The following is a 15,725-nucleotide window of genomic DNA, read 5'->3' as shown; positions in this document are numbered from 1 at the left end:
CTGAACATCCCAATAGCTCACATTTCTCACAGGGCTGATAAAGGAGCTGCTTCTACATCCTTATGTATCTGATAAAGGAGTCCCAGAATAACTTGGGAAAGAAATGTTAACATGTAATATATCTTTCCAGAAGTTTCATGAGAGCAGGACACACTCCTCAGTCTCCTAAGATGAGGGTGCTATGACCAGAGGGCCCCCAGCATTTGTTCATAATTGATAATATCAAGTGGGCAAGTGGTTGCTTAATGGAATGTTTACCTCAGGAACACATTTCAACATATATCCCTTTCTCTTTTAGCCGAGGCATTTATTGAAAGAGCCTGCCCATTTTAACATCCCTACAACCTTCCCTCCCAACAAAGACTTATATCACGTGAAGATCTATAAATAAGCATCACGGCTGCCCCCTTTAGAGTACAGGTCTCTCCGCAAAAGAGGAGACACAGTAATGAATAACTGAGCTCCCTTAACATTCACTGAAACAACAGAACTGCCCTCTGCCACCTAAGACTCTAATGATTTATTTACTTGTTCTCATTAATTTATTAACAGTCACTCTGGCTCTTTCTGTATCTCCTTCCTCCTAGGCTGATGGGTCAGAAGGATTTCTTGGCTGGATCAACACTGAAAATAGCACAGCTGGCCCTGGCCCTTTCTGCTGTTCCGTTACTCCAGCACCTTCCTGTTGATACCCACCTAAAACGCACAGGACTGCGGGGGGCCCTGCCTGCAAAGCCCAGTACCTCGTGGATTAAAATACTGACCTAGCCAGTGTAACGCCCGCATATCCCCTTAAGCTGGGGAGGCCTGAGTGGTTATCTATTTTTACATCACAAAAAGAGAAATAAACAGAGAAAAGAGAAGGAAAGGAACACATAATTCCACCACACTAAATCAACCACTATAGGCATTTTGATAAATTTCTCTCCAATCCTTTTAATACATATATCTTTGTTGTGAAATAATTGTCATCTATCTAATGTTATAAACTTCTCCAAACTACACTGCACCAGAACTTTTACAATTAACATTTTTTTGGATGTTAAAGGTAGTATGTGTTTAAAACAGCAAATACCGAAAGATGTAAATAAATATCACTTAAAATTCATCACCCGGGGACTTCCTTCGTGGTCCTGTGGTTAAATTCCTACACTTTCAATGCAAGGAACATGAGTTCAATCCCTGGTTGTGGAATTAAGGTTGCATAAGCCACATGGTGTATGTAACCAAAAATAAATTTAAAAAAAATTTTAAATTGATCACCCAGATGTGGCCCCTATTTAGCCAATCAGTGTACTTTCTGTATTAAAATATTTGTGTATAGATTGTTTTTAAGTTTGAAAACCTGGGGTCACACTGTACATAGTCTTCCAGGTTCCTCTGTCTCTGGAATTCTCCAGGCAAGAATATTGGAATGGGTAGCCCTTCCTGCCCTGCAGAAAGATTCTTTATCATCTGAACCACCAAGATGATGAACAGGTTTGCAGATGTGTCTTTGCTTGTATGTCATTAGTTCTTAGAATCAGTTCTCAGAGTAGAATTATTAAAAATGTTTAAGGCAAAATGTATATTACCTAATTATATTAAGAAAGAAACACTCTATTTTCTTTATATCTATATAGCCACCGAATACTATAACTTAGAAAAATGTTGTTTTATTCTTACTGCTTTAATTTGTATTTTTTTGTTAAGAATCAGGTTGAATAGATTTTTTTCTTTAAAAAAATAAACAAACTAGCTTTATATGTATAAATGAATCACTGGGCTGTATACCTAGAACTAACAAGATATTGTAAATCAACTGTGTGTGTGTGTGTGTGTATGTATACTCAGTCCTAGTCCAACTCTTTGCAACCCTATGAACTGTAGCCACCAGGCTCCTCTGTTCATGAGATTTTCCAGGCAAAAATATTGGAGTGGGTTGCCATTTCCTCCTCTAAGGAATTTTCCCAACCCAGGGCTCAAACCCACGCCTCTTGCAGCTCCTGCATTGGCAGGCAGATTCTTTTCCCCTAGTACCACCTGGGAAGCCTGTAAATCAATTATGTGCATGTCGTTGTTCAGTTGCCCAGTCATGTCTGGCTGTTTGTGACCCCATGGACTGCTGCACGCCAGACCTCCCTGTCCCTCATCATCTGCCAGAGTTTGCACAAGTTGATGTCCACTCTGTGTGGTAAATCACTAAATCAACTGTGCACTTAGTTGCTCAGTCATGTCCGACTCTTTGCCACCCCATGGACTGTAACCCACCAGTCTCCTCTGTCCATGGGGATTCTCTAGGCAAGAATACTGGAGTGGGTTGCCAACATACAGGGCATCTTCCCAACCCAGGGATCGAACCCAGGTCTCCCACACTGCAAGCAGATTCTTTACTGACTAAGCCATCAGGGAAGCCCAAATCAACTAAAATTCAATTAAGAAACAACAACAACAACAACTAGCAGTAGAGTTGTTTAACGCTGGAGGAGGTTAGGTCAGGATACACAGGACCTCCCTCTGCATTTCTTTGCACCTTCCAGTGAACTGATAAATATCACAAAAAAAAAAAAAATTTTTTTAATTTTCCTTTTGGTATTTTTTGTGAATAAGGTCATTGTTGAGGACTTAAATTACCTGCTCTTACCTGTTAATTATTTACATATGAAACTCATTTCCACCTATTTAGTATTATCTAAGTCTGTCATTTTTCACTGAAAACATTTGTTCCTAGTCTATTATTTGACTAATTTTTTCACACACACTTCTTTTCCTTAAAAAAAAAAAAAAATCCAAATCTTATCAACATGTCTTTTGTAATTTTTTCAGTTGCTCCCACATTTAGGACATCCTCCCTACTCCAGCGATTTGATAAACATTTAAATCAATATTTTTCAGTTTGAATTTAACTCTGATTCACTAGTGATTTATTTTAGAGTGCAATGGAAAGATTTAAATTGCTTTCAAGCTGTGTCAGCCTACTTATTGAAAAATTCATCTCTTTCCTATTGATTTTTGAGCCTTTTCTATCATAAATTTATTTCATTCTTTTTTTATATAAAATGGTGCTATGCCTGAAATAGTTATTCTGTCCCACTCTTACCCCATCACCACCATATTTTCACTACTGGAGCTTTACCATGTGTTTTACTTGGGGGCGTGGCCTGTCTTTCCTCGCCACGCAGCAGTATGGTGCTGCTAAGGAGACAAGTGCTTGGGACACAATAGAACTGGACTTAAATCCCAGCTCTACCCTTTATTCGCTGTGTACCCTGGAAGAAGTCATTTAACCTCTCTGGGCTTTAGTTTCCCTGTTTCTAAAATGAAACTACCATCACCTGTCTCATAGAGTCATGATTAAGATTTTATGAGATAATGCGTTCAAGTGCATGTGGAATACAGGAAACAGGTGGTTGAAAGAACCGCGTTTCCTCTTGTTTTACATTTTTCTTTCAAGTTCTTGCTTATTTGGTCTCTTAAATAGACTTTAGATATAGTAGGTTATTATCCCCAAAGTCACTTGGCCTTTCATTTGGAATTTAAAAGAATATAAAATAACCCAAGAACTCATAACCTGGCAATAGTAAATGTTCACATTCAGAAATTTAAAATAGAAGTACTTGAAAGGATATGAGAGTAATTTTTGACAGGAGGGGAGAGTTTAGAATCCAAGCAGATTTTAGAACACCAAAGATGAATAATTTGTGCAGCGAAAAGGTAACAAAAGGGAAGCAAAGAAAGAAAGAGGGCCTAAAAACAGAGTACCCTGGGCTGACCCCACCGTGGGGACTGTCATTCCCATAGTGTTTGAGAAGCTACCCAAGAAAAGGACACTGGAGTCTGGCTTTCGGGCTTTGGGCAGCTACTTCTACGCATTCTCTTATTTCCTGAAGGCAACAGTGGCTTTTCCTTTACTGGGCAAGTCAGCCTGAGTCACTCTGTGAAAAGCAGGATAAAACATGGACCACAGAAAATCACTGAAAGAGAACTAGATCAATGAGACAACTGCACCATCAATTCAAGACTCCAGAAGGTCATTGTGGAAGGCATGAGTCTGCGGATGTTATGGCTCCTCCTCAAAGGCAACGAAGAGTGTTCAGCCTTTGGATATGTTACTTGTGAGATCAACTTAAAAACATGCATTTAAAAAGACCTTTGATTCTGGTTTCCTTTCCCAAATGCAAACAGCCCCAGGTGTATACATGGAATATAAATTAATAAAGCCATAAATTAAGGGTCAACTTGCCAATTATCTCTTTAACAGCTTGTTAAATAAATTAATGTAATTAGGTTATAATATGCTACTAAGATCATGGCATCCAATCCCATCACTTCATGGCAAATAGATGGGGAAACAGTGGACACATTGGCTGACTTTATTTTTTTGGGCTCCAAAATCACTGCAGATGATGATTGCAGCCATGAAATTAAAAGACACTTACTCCTTGGAAGGAAACTTATGACCAACTTAGATAGCATATTAAAAAGCAGAGACATTACTTTGTCCGCAAAGGTCCGTCTAGTCAAGGCTATGGTTTTTCCAGTGGTCATGTATGGATGTGAGAGTTGGACTATAAAGAAAGCTGAGTGCCGAAGAATTGATGCTTTTAACTGTGGTGTTGGAGAAGACTCTTGAGAGTCCCTTAGACTGCAAGGAGATCCAACCTGTCCATCCTAAAGGAGATCAGTCCTGGGTGTTCATTGGAAGGACTGATGTTGAAGCTGAAACTCCAATACTTTGGCCACCTCATGCGAAGAGTTGACTCATTTGAAAAGACCCTGATGCTGGGAGGGATTGGGGGCAGGAGGAGAGAGGATGACAGAGGATGAGATGGTTGGATGGCATCACTGACTCAAAGGACATGGGTTTGGGTAGATTCCAGCAGTTGGTAATGAACAGGGAGGCCTGGCGTGCTGCGGTTCATGGGGTCACAAAGAGTTGGACACGACTGAGCGACTGAACTGAACTGAACTGATGCTGCCTGGAAACAGGCACCAACCACCAGAGTGCCATGGTGTTCGGCAGCAAGCCACCTTCAGTGACAGTCAGCCACCATCACTGAGCCCTGCTTCAGCCAATCCACAGATTTATTCAGAAGAGAACCTAACTGGTGAGCATGTTTCTTTGCCCAGGCCTGAAATGAAGGCCCCTGCAGATAACATTTCAGTGCTCTGTCCTGCCGGGGACTCAATTTAGGCCTGGGCTAAAAAGTGATTGAAAAGATCTCTTGGGGGCAGTGAAGATGTAGAGGAATTTCATGGTCAATCACTGGTGTGTATCTCAGAAGATTTGTAACTCAGAAGTAATAAGAAGCCTGCCAGCCCTGAGGAGAGAGGGTACCACCCTCATGAGAAGGGGTTCCCATTAGGTCAGGGCATAGCCTGTGCTTCACATGGAGGTAGATGTCTGAGCTTCTTGGTCTGATTGATTCCAGCATCTTATCTGCCCATCACCCAACTCAACAACATTGCAAGAAGTAAAGGTACTGTGTCAGGGTTTGTTTTCTTTGAGAACAGAAAAAGGAGGAAGATGTATTAAACATAGAAACTCCTTTAAAAAATTTACAACCCTTGTATCTGAACTTCCTTATTTTTTATGGGCTCAGTCTAATCCACATGTTGATGAAAAATTTAGCACAACTGAGGCAGGCATATAAGAGATGGCTAAAAACTATTTTGACTTTCACTACCCTTTTGTACTAATTTTTTTTTCAAGTCATCCACTTGGATTTTTCTGAACTTTCTCATTTTAAGCATATTCAAAGAATATTTTGGATAAACATCCCGAGTCTTGAGAAAACATATTTTTAACATACTATAAACTGACCAAGACACTTCAATTGTAGTATTTCCCCCCACCAAAGGGTACAGCTGTATTTAAAAAAAAAAAAAAAAACCACAGGAAATGGAGAAGGAAGCAGTCATAAAGAAAGCAGAGAGAGATTCTCAGAGGGGGCGCTAGGATTCTATCGTAGGAGAAAGTGAGGCTTATTCAGAAGTAACAGGAGAAAATAAATATTTGTCTCTTAGTCCCCACTCCAGGGGGACTCCCACTCCCACCCCTATCAAGAGAAAAGGGTGACCCTGAGGAGGATAACGGGGTAAAGAAATAGAAAGGGAAGAAACATCCTGGGGGAAAAAGCAGTTTAGAAATGCAGTTGGCAGCATACGTTCAAGGAGGCCTTGGGAACTGCAGCCGTCATGGTGAGGGGAGCACCCTCCCAGGGCAGCAGGAAGGCTTCAAGGAGAGACAGATGGCACTGCGTGGGAGCAGGGCGGGCGACATTACCGGAGGAGAACCTTACCCACCTCTGCCAGACCGTCACCCGACTTGGCAGCAGCAGGGAGGTCGAGGAGCAGAGACTCGGCATGGATTCTGCATAAGCGTTCTTTAAGATCAGTGTTTTGTGCTAGGGCCTGGAACACGTTAAAAATAGTGGGGCTCTGTTAATCAATGGACGTTTCCAAAAGCACAGCGGTAAGCCCAGTGGGGAGGAGCCCTCAGGGGGGCACCTCCTGGACTTCTTCCTTGAACGTTATCCAACAGGATACTGGTGCTTGGCAGATACAAGCTATCAAACACTGGGAATGCAGCCCCTTCTCGACTCTCATTTCCAGGGACGAAAGTAAGGGTTAGTAAGGCTTTCCTTTAGTGGGGAAGGAAATCACACACACCTATAAGCCCTCATTGTTCTTGGTTTTTGGCCCCTCCTCCTCCTCAGCTGCCTTCAGTCTCTTTGAACAGCTCCCCCAAAGATTCCAAGCTCCTTTCTCATCTGTAATAAAAACGCTGCTCTCACCTCCATGTGACTGGCTATATTTTAATGTTCTGTCACACTGGTTGAATAGGGTCTTAGAAAGTATGCTGAGAAGTAAGATTTTGCAGAGGATTAATTTTACTGTTTTACAACATAGGTATTGATTGTTTTATGTTCATTCTTCAATTCTAAGATCGTCTATTTAAAAAAAAATAAGAGAGAGAGCTCACTTACCTGGAAAGGGGCTAAGCACCAGGGCCCTGGGAAGGGGTTGTGAGTTCTTGTGAGCCCACCTGGACCTCTTTTACTTTTTCTCCCTGGGCAGGTCTGAGTCCCCTGCCCATCCTCCCAATTAGGAAGGTAAAGAAAGGTGTTTTCCTTCATGCTGGTTTCCCCTGTGCTTCATGACCAGCGTTCTTCAAATGATCTGCCTTTGAAAGGGACAACTTCACCTGATTGTCTCCTACCCACTCCCACAATCAGTATCCCAGGTGCATCCCAGGTGCCTGCACACAGATCCATCCTGTCCGTCTGTCTTCCTGACTTTCTTCTGAGAAGCTCAGAGCCTTTTCCCATCCATCAGGGCCCATAGGATACACCTATGAGAGCACAGAAGGATGTTCATATCTCACCCACTGCCTGGATCTCAAAAAAGAGTTTTGGCTTTATTTTTTAGTATCCACAGTTGGAATGAATTATTTGGAAATTCTGAAGGGTCATTTAGGAAACACTGAGTAAATGTGCCTTAAAGTACACAACTACATTTAAAAACCTCTATGGAGCACTCGCTTTGGCCAATATATTGCTGGCATCTTACACAGTGGCTAGAATCTCCAGATAGCCTGAAAAACATGCTATGTTAGTAACTTCTCTTTCCTTTGTGAGCCACACACAGGAAAAAAAAACAAAACACAAAGGTTGTACATTCAACACAGATTCATTCTGATAGCCCTGAGATAACTCTCAAATTTTTATTTTTAAAAAACAACCCTTGAATCTAACCAGGAATCCAAGACAAAAAAGAAGTAAATGATCATTCCATTTTATCTCAACTTTCTAATGACTGTGGCCAGGGACACCATGGCCAAGTGAGTCTCATGGCCTCTACCAGGACAGCAAATTAACAAAATGAAGCTGGACCTCACACAGGAGGAGGGCAGGGATGAGGAAGACCACAGTGAAAGGGACGTTGGGAAGCCCGTCAGCGGTACCTTCTAAATGCACTAAAAGCCAACCTGCTTGGAACAATAAGAAATGCTTTCCCTCCTGCCCTGGCAACCAGTAATCTGTTTATTATCTCTGTATGTTTGCTTTTCCAGAATAGCATATGAATGGATCATTACACAGTCTTTTCAGGCTGGCTTATTCCAGTGAGCAATATCCATTTATGATTCACCCGTATCTTACATGGCTTGAGAGCTCATTTCTTTTTATTGATGAATAATATTCCATTGGGTGGCTGGGCCACAAAGAAATTACACAAATGAATAAAGAAATGCTTTTTACCACTAAAAAATAAACTTAAAAAAAAAGTAAAGAACCACCCTGCTTCTCTCAAACCAAAGTAGCAGACTGTGTGTGACTGACTGTCCATTACAGTCCAAAAGGGGATGTTTCTACCTCTCAGCTGACAACATTAAGACTCTAAACATGGAGTCAATCCATGTTATTTTCTATTTCTTTCAAAGATGACATACTGGGAATGTTCAACTGAGTGAATATAGCTTTAAGTACCTTACAATGACAGTATGTATCAATGTTAATGTATTAACAATTAACATTATACCAAAAGCATCACTTTACTTCTCTCGGTAACATGATGAGTAGAAAGCATAAGTGGGTATTTTCTAGTTCTCTCATTGCTTGAGTTAGCTTCTGGAAACAAGACCCTAAAATTCATCTCCCCTACCTGACCCTACATAGAAAGGTCAGTATCACTTCAGAAGGTAATTGTGTATGCACACACTCTCTCTTTTCATAGTAAGGATTCTACATAGAAGTAAAGCATAGAAGCAAATAAGTATGTTCTTTTAAAAGTTCTCCAGCTTTTGAAAGATTTAGAGTGAACAATCAGATACTGTCAGCTATTCAAAATAGAATACTAGGACACTGCACTTCAGTGGAGCCCAGTTCTGAGGAATAAAACTGCAACCAATGGGGAAGAAAGGAGAGAGCGTGAATGACAGGCTGGCTCACTGAAAAACATGTGAGGCAGTGATTTTTCTGTTTATTAAGAAGGCACAGTGATTGCCTACTCCTTATGACTCATCTCTTTGTGCCCACGGCAGGGGGGGAGAAGGTGGGAGCTAAATGTTTGTACTATCAAATCAAATCACTTGCCTGTCTTTGAAAGAGATAGGCTGTAAATAGGTAAACCGGATTAACCCTGGGCGGTAGAGAAGAGTGTGAATTCAAAGTTTCACTCTGCTGCCTGTATCTATCAATTTGGAAAATCAGTCAAAGCTTGTGAAATCTTAGGTATGGAAATCTGCAAACCATCAGACTTCGTAAGCATTAACAAACAAATGTCTGTAAGACAAACACGTAACAAAAGCTTTACAAAAACAGAAAACTCAAGATAAATAGGAGGAAACCAAACAGAGTATCTAACGCTCAATGAAATATTTGCTACTAAGATTTGGAGTAGGCTCAGCTTTGGTGTTTAGAATAGGCAGAGCTGATGAAAGGTTAGAATATAATTTGGATAATGTATTTGGTTTTCTCATGAATTTTCAACACAACCATGGCGATGGAAAACATAAAAAGTTCACGAGCCCAGACACACTGTCAGGCATTGCTGTGACTCAGAGATGTAACTTACGGATGACAGGGCATGCTTCAGACCAAGGACCTGGGCAGAGGGGGAGGCAGAAACATCTTGCTCCATCAGTTGCTTCAGCTTCTCTCTCTCCGTTGATATGGTATTAAAAGCTGACCTTAAAGTGAAGTAGACTATAAAGATATAATCATTATAAAAAAGAATAGAGGAAGAGGCATAATTAAAAGCAAGAAACAGAGAATTCTTATAAAAGAATTTAGAAAAGTAACAATCATGAATATTTCCCATTCAGCAAATGTACCCTACTGTGACTTTAAAAAATATATCGGAGAAATGTACAACACCAAACGTGAACCCTAATGTAAACCATGGGCTTATGGTGATAATGATGTTTCAGTGCAGGTTTACTGATGCTCAAGAAATGGGCCGCTCTGGTGGGATGTTGATAGTGGACAAGGTTGTGCATGTGTGTATGGGGGAGTGGGTATGGGAACACCAAACTTCTTGCTCAGTTTGCTGTGAACCTAAAACTACTCTAGAAAATACGATCTATTAAAATTTTGAAAATTACACACATTTGTCAATCCCAAAGTCCCTATCCACTATAAAATTCCATTATGACCTGTTACCAATATATTTTGACACTTGAAAGGACTATACTTTTCAATTATCAACATTTAGTTTTGTTTGTATCCCTAATGACTGGACATGTCTGCAAACACAACTTATTGGGATGTCAGAAGGAATATGGTAACAAGGCAGAGGAGAAACTAGACAGCACCTTAATTTGCGGTCCAAAATTAATCACTAGTGACAGTCAGATAGACTTTGTGTACCTTGGGACTTTCTGTGAAAGTCACACCCCGTATTAACAGTAATTTGCAGGGTCTTGTTTTCAGAAGCGAAAAAGACACACTATTATTTTTGTTGAACACCAGCCAAGGATAGGCCATCTGAATCTGATCATGAGGAAACATCAGACAACCCTAGAGTGAGGACCATTCTATTTTTAAAAATTGGCCTGTATTCTTCAAAAGTGTCATTTCATCAAAGAAAAGACAGACTCAGGAACTGTTCCCAATTAAAGAAGCCTAAAGAGGTGTGACAGTTAAATGCAATCTGTGACTACAGACTAGATTCTGTACTGAAGGGGAAAGGGATATTGCTATAATTGACATTTGAATATGGAAGGCAGAATAGGAAAAAGTACTATTTTGATGCTAAATTTCCTGAGTTTCATAACTAAACTGTGGTTAAGGAACAGAATATCCTTATTCTTATGAAATATACATGATAGTATAAATGTATAAAAAGAGACGACGTATGAATCCTATTTTCACATGGATCAAAAAAATAAACAAACGCACACATATCTGCAAGTGTATGCACGTATGTGTATGTTTGTGTTTGTGTGTGTGTGCGTGTGTGTGTAGAAAGAGATAAATGTGGCACAATATTAAAAATGGTGAACTTGGGTAAAGATACCTGAGTTTTTAAATTATTCTTGCACCTTGTCTGTAAGTTTGAGATTATTTCCCAAAAGGTGTTAACTACTCTCTTCCTTATTAGTCTTTTCACCTGCCTGACCCAGAATTCCCTGCCTCTCAACCTGGCAGTCAGCACTTGGTTCACCTGAGTGAGCGTTTAGGTCCAATGAGAGCTCAGTGTCATTAGGCACTAAGATGCCTGAACTAAAGTTTTAAAAACTGTTCTCAGGTACAGTAAAAAATACATCAAGTTTTTATCATATAATGTACAAGTTACCTCCAAGGAATAACGCAACTGTCATCTGAATTATTGATCATGGAAATCACATTTGAATATTATCTTTCCAATCTCCTTTATTCCATACTGTTTTAGAAAGGCAGGAAGAGGGAAGAGGCTGATATATACTTCTTCTCTAATGGCCTGGCATACTACTGAATTCCCCAGGGGCTGCATTTTTAGAGGCACTGCTATTTAGGAGTGGCCAATTCAGTATCACAGAAATTAAACATGCATGACTGACTTGCTCCCTTCACTCCACAGCCATGCAGACAAGTGAACCTCTCTCAGTAGGCCATCCCTGAACTTATCTGAGGTTGTGGTGTTCACCCAGACTCAGAACTTCTTCACAAAATCACAGGACAAATAAGGAATTTACTTAAATGCAAACATATTATTAATATGATGCTTCTGGTGACCAAAGATGGGGTCAATAGGTACTGATTTTTCTAACAGTGTCTATGGAACAAGTTTAAATCTCTGATTTAAACAATTCCATGGAGCAAAATAATGGCCAGCACAATAGAGCCACCAATAGTGTGGGCGCCAGCAACAGCACTGGGTTCTTCCCAGTTCCAACACTTATTCACTGTAAGACTTCAGACAAGGATATGATGCACCTGAACCCCAGTTTCCTCCCTTGTAAATAGGGACAATAATTGCATTTACTTCATAAGATCATTATGGGGATTAAGTAAGCTAAAGCACTGAACCTAAAGCATCAGATATAATACATAATAAATGCTATTGAAATAATAATAGTGATGGTAATAAAAGAAACATACACAGATGAAAGTGATGATGATTGCAGTCTTTTGAAGTAAGGGCAGCAGTTTTTAGATATCTGAGTCTCTTGCTGGGACATAATTTATAAATAAATGCACACAGGGTATAAGTTCTATGAATGAGAGACTGACTAGAATCGGTTGAGCATTAGGAGCAGCGGAAGCTCTTAGCCGGCGAGCAACCAGCCCAGCAGCTAACTTACAAACTGCACGTTGGGTTCTATTAGATGGGCATCCCATCCCTGGCAACCCCACAGGATCCCCACGACCATCTGAGTGGGTCCTTGGGGAAACATCTCTTCACTGTTATTTCTTGGTAAGTTTCCTTAGTTTATTATCATAATTCTTTTCATAAAACATTATACTGGTTTCAGTATACAACATAATGATTTAATATTTGTATACATTTCTAAATGATCAACAGAATTGTTAACATCTATCACTTTACATAAGTACAAAAAAAAATTTTTTTTCACCATCATGTTTATTGGATAGACGTGGCACTCAGCTGGTTGCCACTTTAACAAATCAATTTCTCTGGCTTTCAGATGGCCTGCATAAAGCAAGGTATTCAACCAAGCTAGAAGATTGGGACTTCCCTGGTGGCTCAGATGGTAAAGAATCTGCCTGCAATGCAGGAGACCCAGGTTAAATCCCTGGGTGGGAAGATCCCCTGGAGAAGGGAATGACTACCCACTCCAGTATTCTTGCCTGCAGAATCCCATGGACAGATGAGCCTGGTGGGCTACACTCCGTGGGGTTGCAGAATCAGACATGATTGAGTGACTTTCACTTACTTACAGAAGGTTACTATTAAAAATTTTAAATCAGAATATACACTTTGGCTCAAAATGTACAGCTGACAAGACTGTTAAGGGCATAAGACAAGTAGAAAATAACTCACAAAGTCACTATATTTAAAGTATTAAGTGCTTTCTAAACCATCTGAAAAGGGGCCGCAGGGGACCAAACCAGGCACTAAATTTCTTAAATGACTGTTTAGACCCACTCAGAGGACAATAAAATAGTCCTTTACAGCAGTCTAATGATCCAGCACACACAGAGCAACGGATAGAGGCTGATCATGGGAGACCATATTTACATTAATTACTAATGACATAGGATCCCAGAGGTCAGAAATATCTTCTGTGGCAGAAGTGTTAATTTCTAACATGATACTATAGAAAAATCAAGAGTTAAAAAAAATAGATCTAATGAGTGGATCACATCCATGGGTATCTGATCATAAACAAAGCCATATATAAAGTTTTAGATACTCAGAGCTACAAAGAACCTCAAAGATCACTAAGGCCCCCTGCTGCATAGAAGGACCTCTCACCTCTAAACCTTCTTGCCAAATAGCCTTTGGACTCATGTTTGGAGCATCTGCTGTCCCCTAAAGCCATCCACTTTTTTGTTTTTAGACTCTTCTTGTGTTAAGAAAGTCCATCCTTTTTCTAAGTTAATGTTCACCTCAGTGTCTCTTTGGCAAACAGAATTAGTTCCTCTTTCACGGAGTGTCTGAATATCGAAAGGAATTATGATACCTCTTTTCCAGACTGTCTTTAGCCATTTTCTCAAACACTCTCTCTGTACTAAGAGAGTGGGACATAGGCTGAGCTTTGGACAGATTAGAGCACCATAAGCACCATATGATCGTCACGTCCGATGCTTTGCAACCCTATGGACTTCAGCCCACCAGGCTCCTCTGTCCATGGAATTCTGCAGGCAAGAATACCGGAGTGGGTGGCCATGCCTTCCACCAGGGGTTCTTCCCAACCCAGGGATCGAACCCAGGTCTCCTGCATTGCAGGCGGATTCTTTACCATCCAAGCCACCAGGGAAGACCCTTATGATTGCTCTCTTTCCCATTTCCACGGGCTTCCATGCGGTTCTTTTATTGACTTGGACAGTGAGAGCAGAGCTGGCATGTTTGGATGGTGAAAGGTGGTGTTAAAGGACCCCTATACTCCTAATTGCCCGTGCTCTATTTAATATGCTCCAGTTTCTCTACACTAGAAAAGAAAATGCTCTCGAAGAAGACAGTTATGAATACCATGGACATGGCTCTATGGAAGCAGTGTGGTACAAGGGAAAGATATTGTGCAATGGAAGAAAGGTGAACTGAAATCCTACCACTTATCACATAGTTGTTATTTAGAGTTTGGACAAATCCTTGGTTTCCACATCTGTGTGTGTAGATAATGCCCGTATCTCAAAAGGGCTTTCAGGAAAATGAGAAAACACATTATTATATAGCACCCAACCTACGGTAGGACTCCTTCTTTTTCTTTCTTTTTTAAAGAAAACTACATTTTGGTGAATTCTTCTTTGTTTTTCTTTTGGCTGCATCATGTAGCATGTGGGAGATGTTAACATCTAAAATATCTAAGATGATCTCATCTGTAATCTTGTTGCTCTTAATTCTCAAACTACACAGGACATCCATAGTTTTAAAACACTTCCGAGTCCATATTCTACACAAATGGTTCTTTCATTTAGTTATATTAGGTAATTTGATTACTTATTTGCTGATAATTTACAAGACTGCAGTTGCTTGGCAGATTTTTATGCTAAATTCTAAATTATGCTTGATAAGTGACCTGGCTTCGTGCATATTTTTTAGCTTTTAATCTTTGAAAATTATATCATTTTGACATATTTGGCTTTTAGTCAATGCTTCCATAAGCTCAAAGCAGTTAACAAATGACCTCTCAATGAAAACTCAACACAGGAAAAGAATTCAGGAACAAAAGAACAGCAAATAATCTAACAGAGTTTCATTTTGTTCTACTTTTAGCCTTTATATTTGTAAATGAAGATTTCTCTCATTGCAAACACCTTTCACAGGTTGCAAGAGACATATTTTAAAAATCTCATTTTTTTTCCTTGCCAAAGCAGAATGTGATTACCTTCTTCTGTTTGGAGCACCCTGATCCCAGTCCTATACTAGTTTTTACTTTCCCATCCTAAATCTGCTCACCATTTCTGCTTCTGCTGCTAGTAGAAAACTTTTTCATAAAATCCCATTGTAACAATAAGCAATAATAGTAAGAATAATTTCCATTCAGTGAAAAACAATTATTCATAGAAGACAATTATAGAATTTTTGAGAGCCCGAAGAGTCAGGAGGACTATTTCAGGACATTTAACAAATGAGGCAACTGAGACCCAGAGAGGTTAATCAGTGAGGTGAAAGTCCCACAGCTAGTCAGTAACAGAGGTGGCTTAGTCTAATACAAGTTTTCTGACTTAGCTGGTATAGAGGGTTAGCTCCAAAGAGGCTTACTATTTGCATTGTTTGCTGATGTAGGTCTCCCAGGAAGTTTAGTTCCAGACTGGCAATAGCTGATAGCAGTTTGGGGAGGAGGGAGAATTTCCATAATAACATTGAAAATCTTTAAACCATTAAGTTAAACAAAGCTGACAGATTTCCCTGCTGCAGGACTTATCAGAGTCTTTAATATTTACTGTTTCTGGTGTAAATGCAAAGCAGATTATAGTCAGCAATGTTTTGCAAATATTTTAAACCATGGAATTTTGTTTTTTAAAGTGTTTTAAGGGCAATGTGTTCCATGATATACATTTTGGTATATGTAAAATTCCAAGGACAGAGAAGCCTGGTGGGCTACAGTCCATGGAATCACAAAGAGTCAGACACAA

The 15,725-nt window shown here is 40.0% G+C and overlaps 1 protein-coding gene across 4 annotated transcripts in view; it reads right to left on the bottom strand.

Annotated features, from left to right (window-relative positions):
* Positions 1-15,725, bottom strand: part of OSBPL3 (oxysterol binding protein like 3) — a 95,860-nt gene that overhangs the window by 44,026 nt on the left and 36,109 nt on the right. For 2 of the 4 annotated variants that reach the window (XM_068972624.1, XM_068972627.1), the window contains 2 exons: positions 9,556-9,686; positions 6,286-6,393 (listed from right to left, as the gene is read on the bottom strand). In XM_068972624.1, coding sequence (XP_068828725.1) covers positions 6,286-6,393; positions 9,556-9,686 — 239 coding nt within the window. The remainder of the gene's footprint in view (positions 1-6,285; positions 6,394-9,555; positions 9,687-15,725) is intronic. The other 2 variants (XM_068972626.1, XM_068972628.1) reach the window with 1 other exon arrangement.

The sequence above is a fragment of the Capricornis sumatraensis genome, chromosome 5 (genome assembly GCF_032405125.1).
Source record: "Capricornis sumatraensis isolate serow.1 chromosome 5, serow.2, whole genome shotgun sequence".
Classification (NCBI taxonomy): Eukaryota; Metazoa; Chordata; class Mammalia; order Artiodactyla; family Bovidae; genus Capricornis; species Capricornis sumatraensis.
This window is presented reverse-complemented; position numbering and strand designations above follow the sequence as displayed.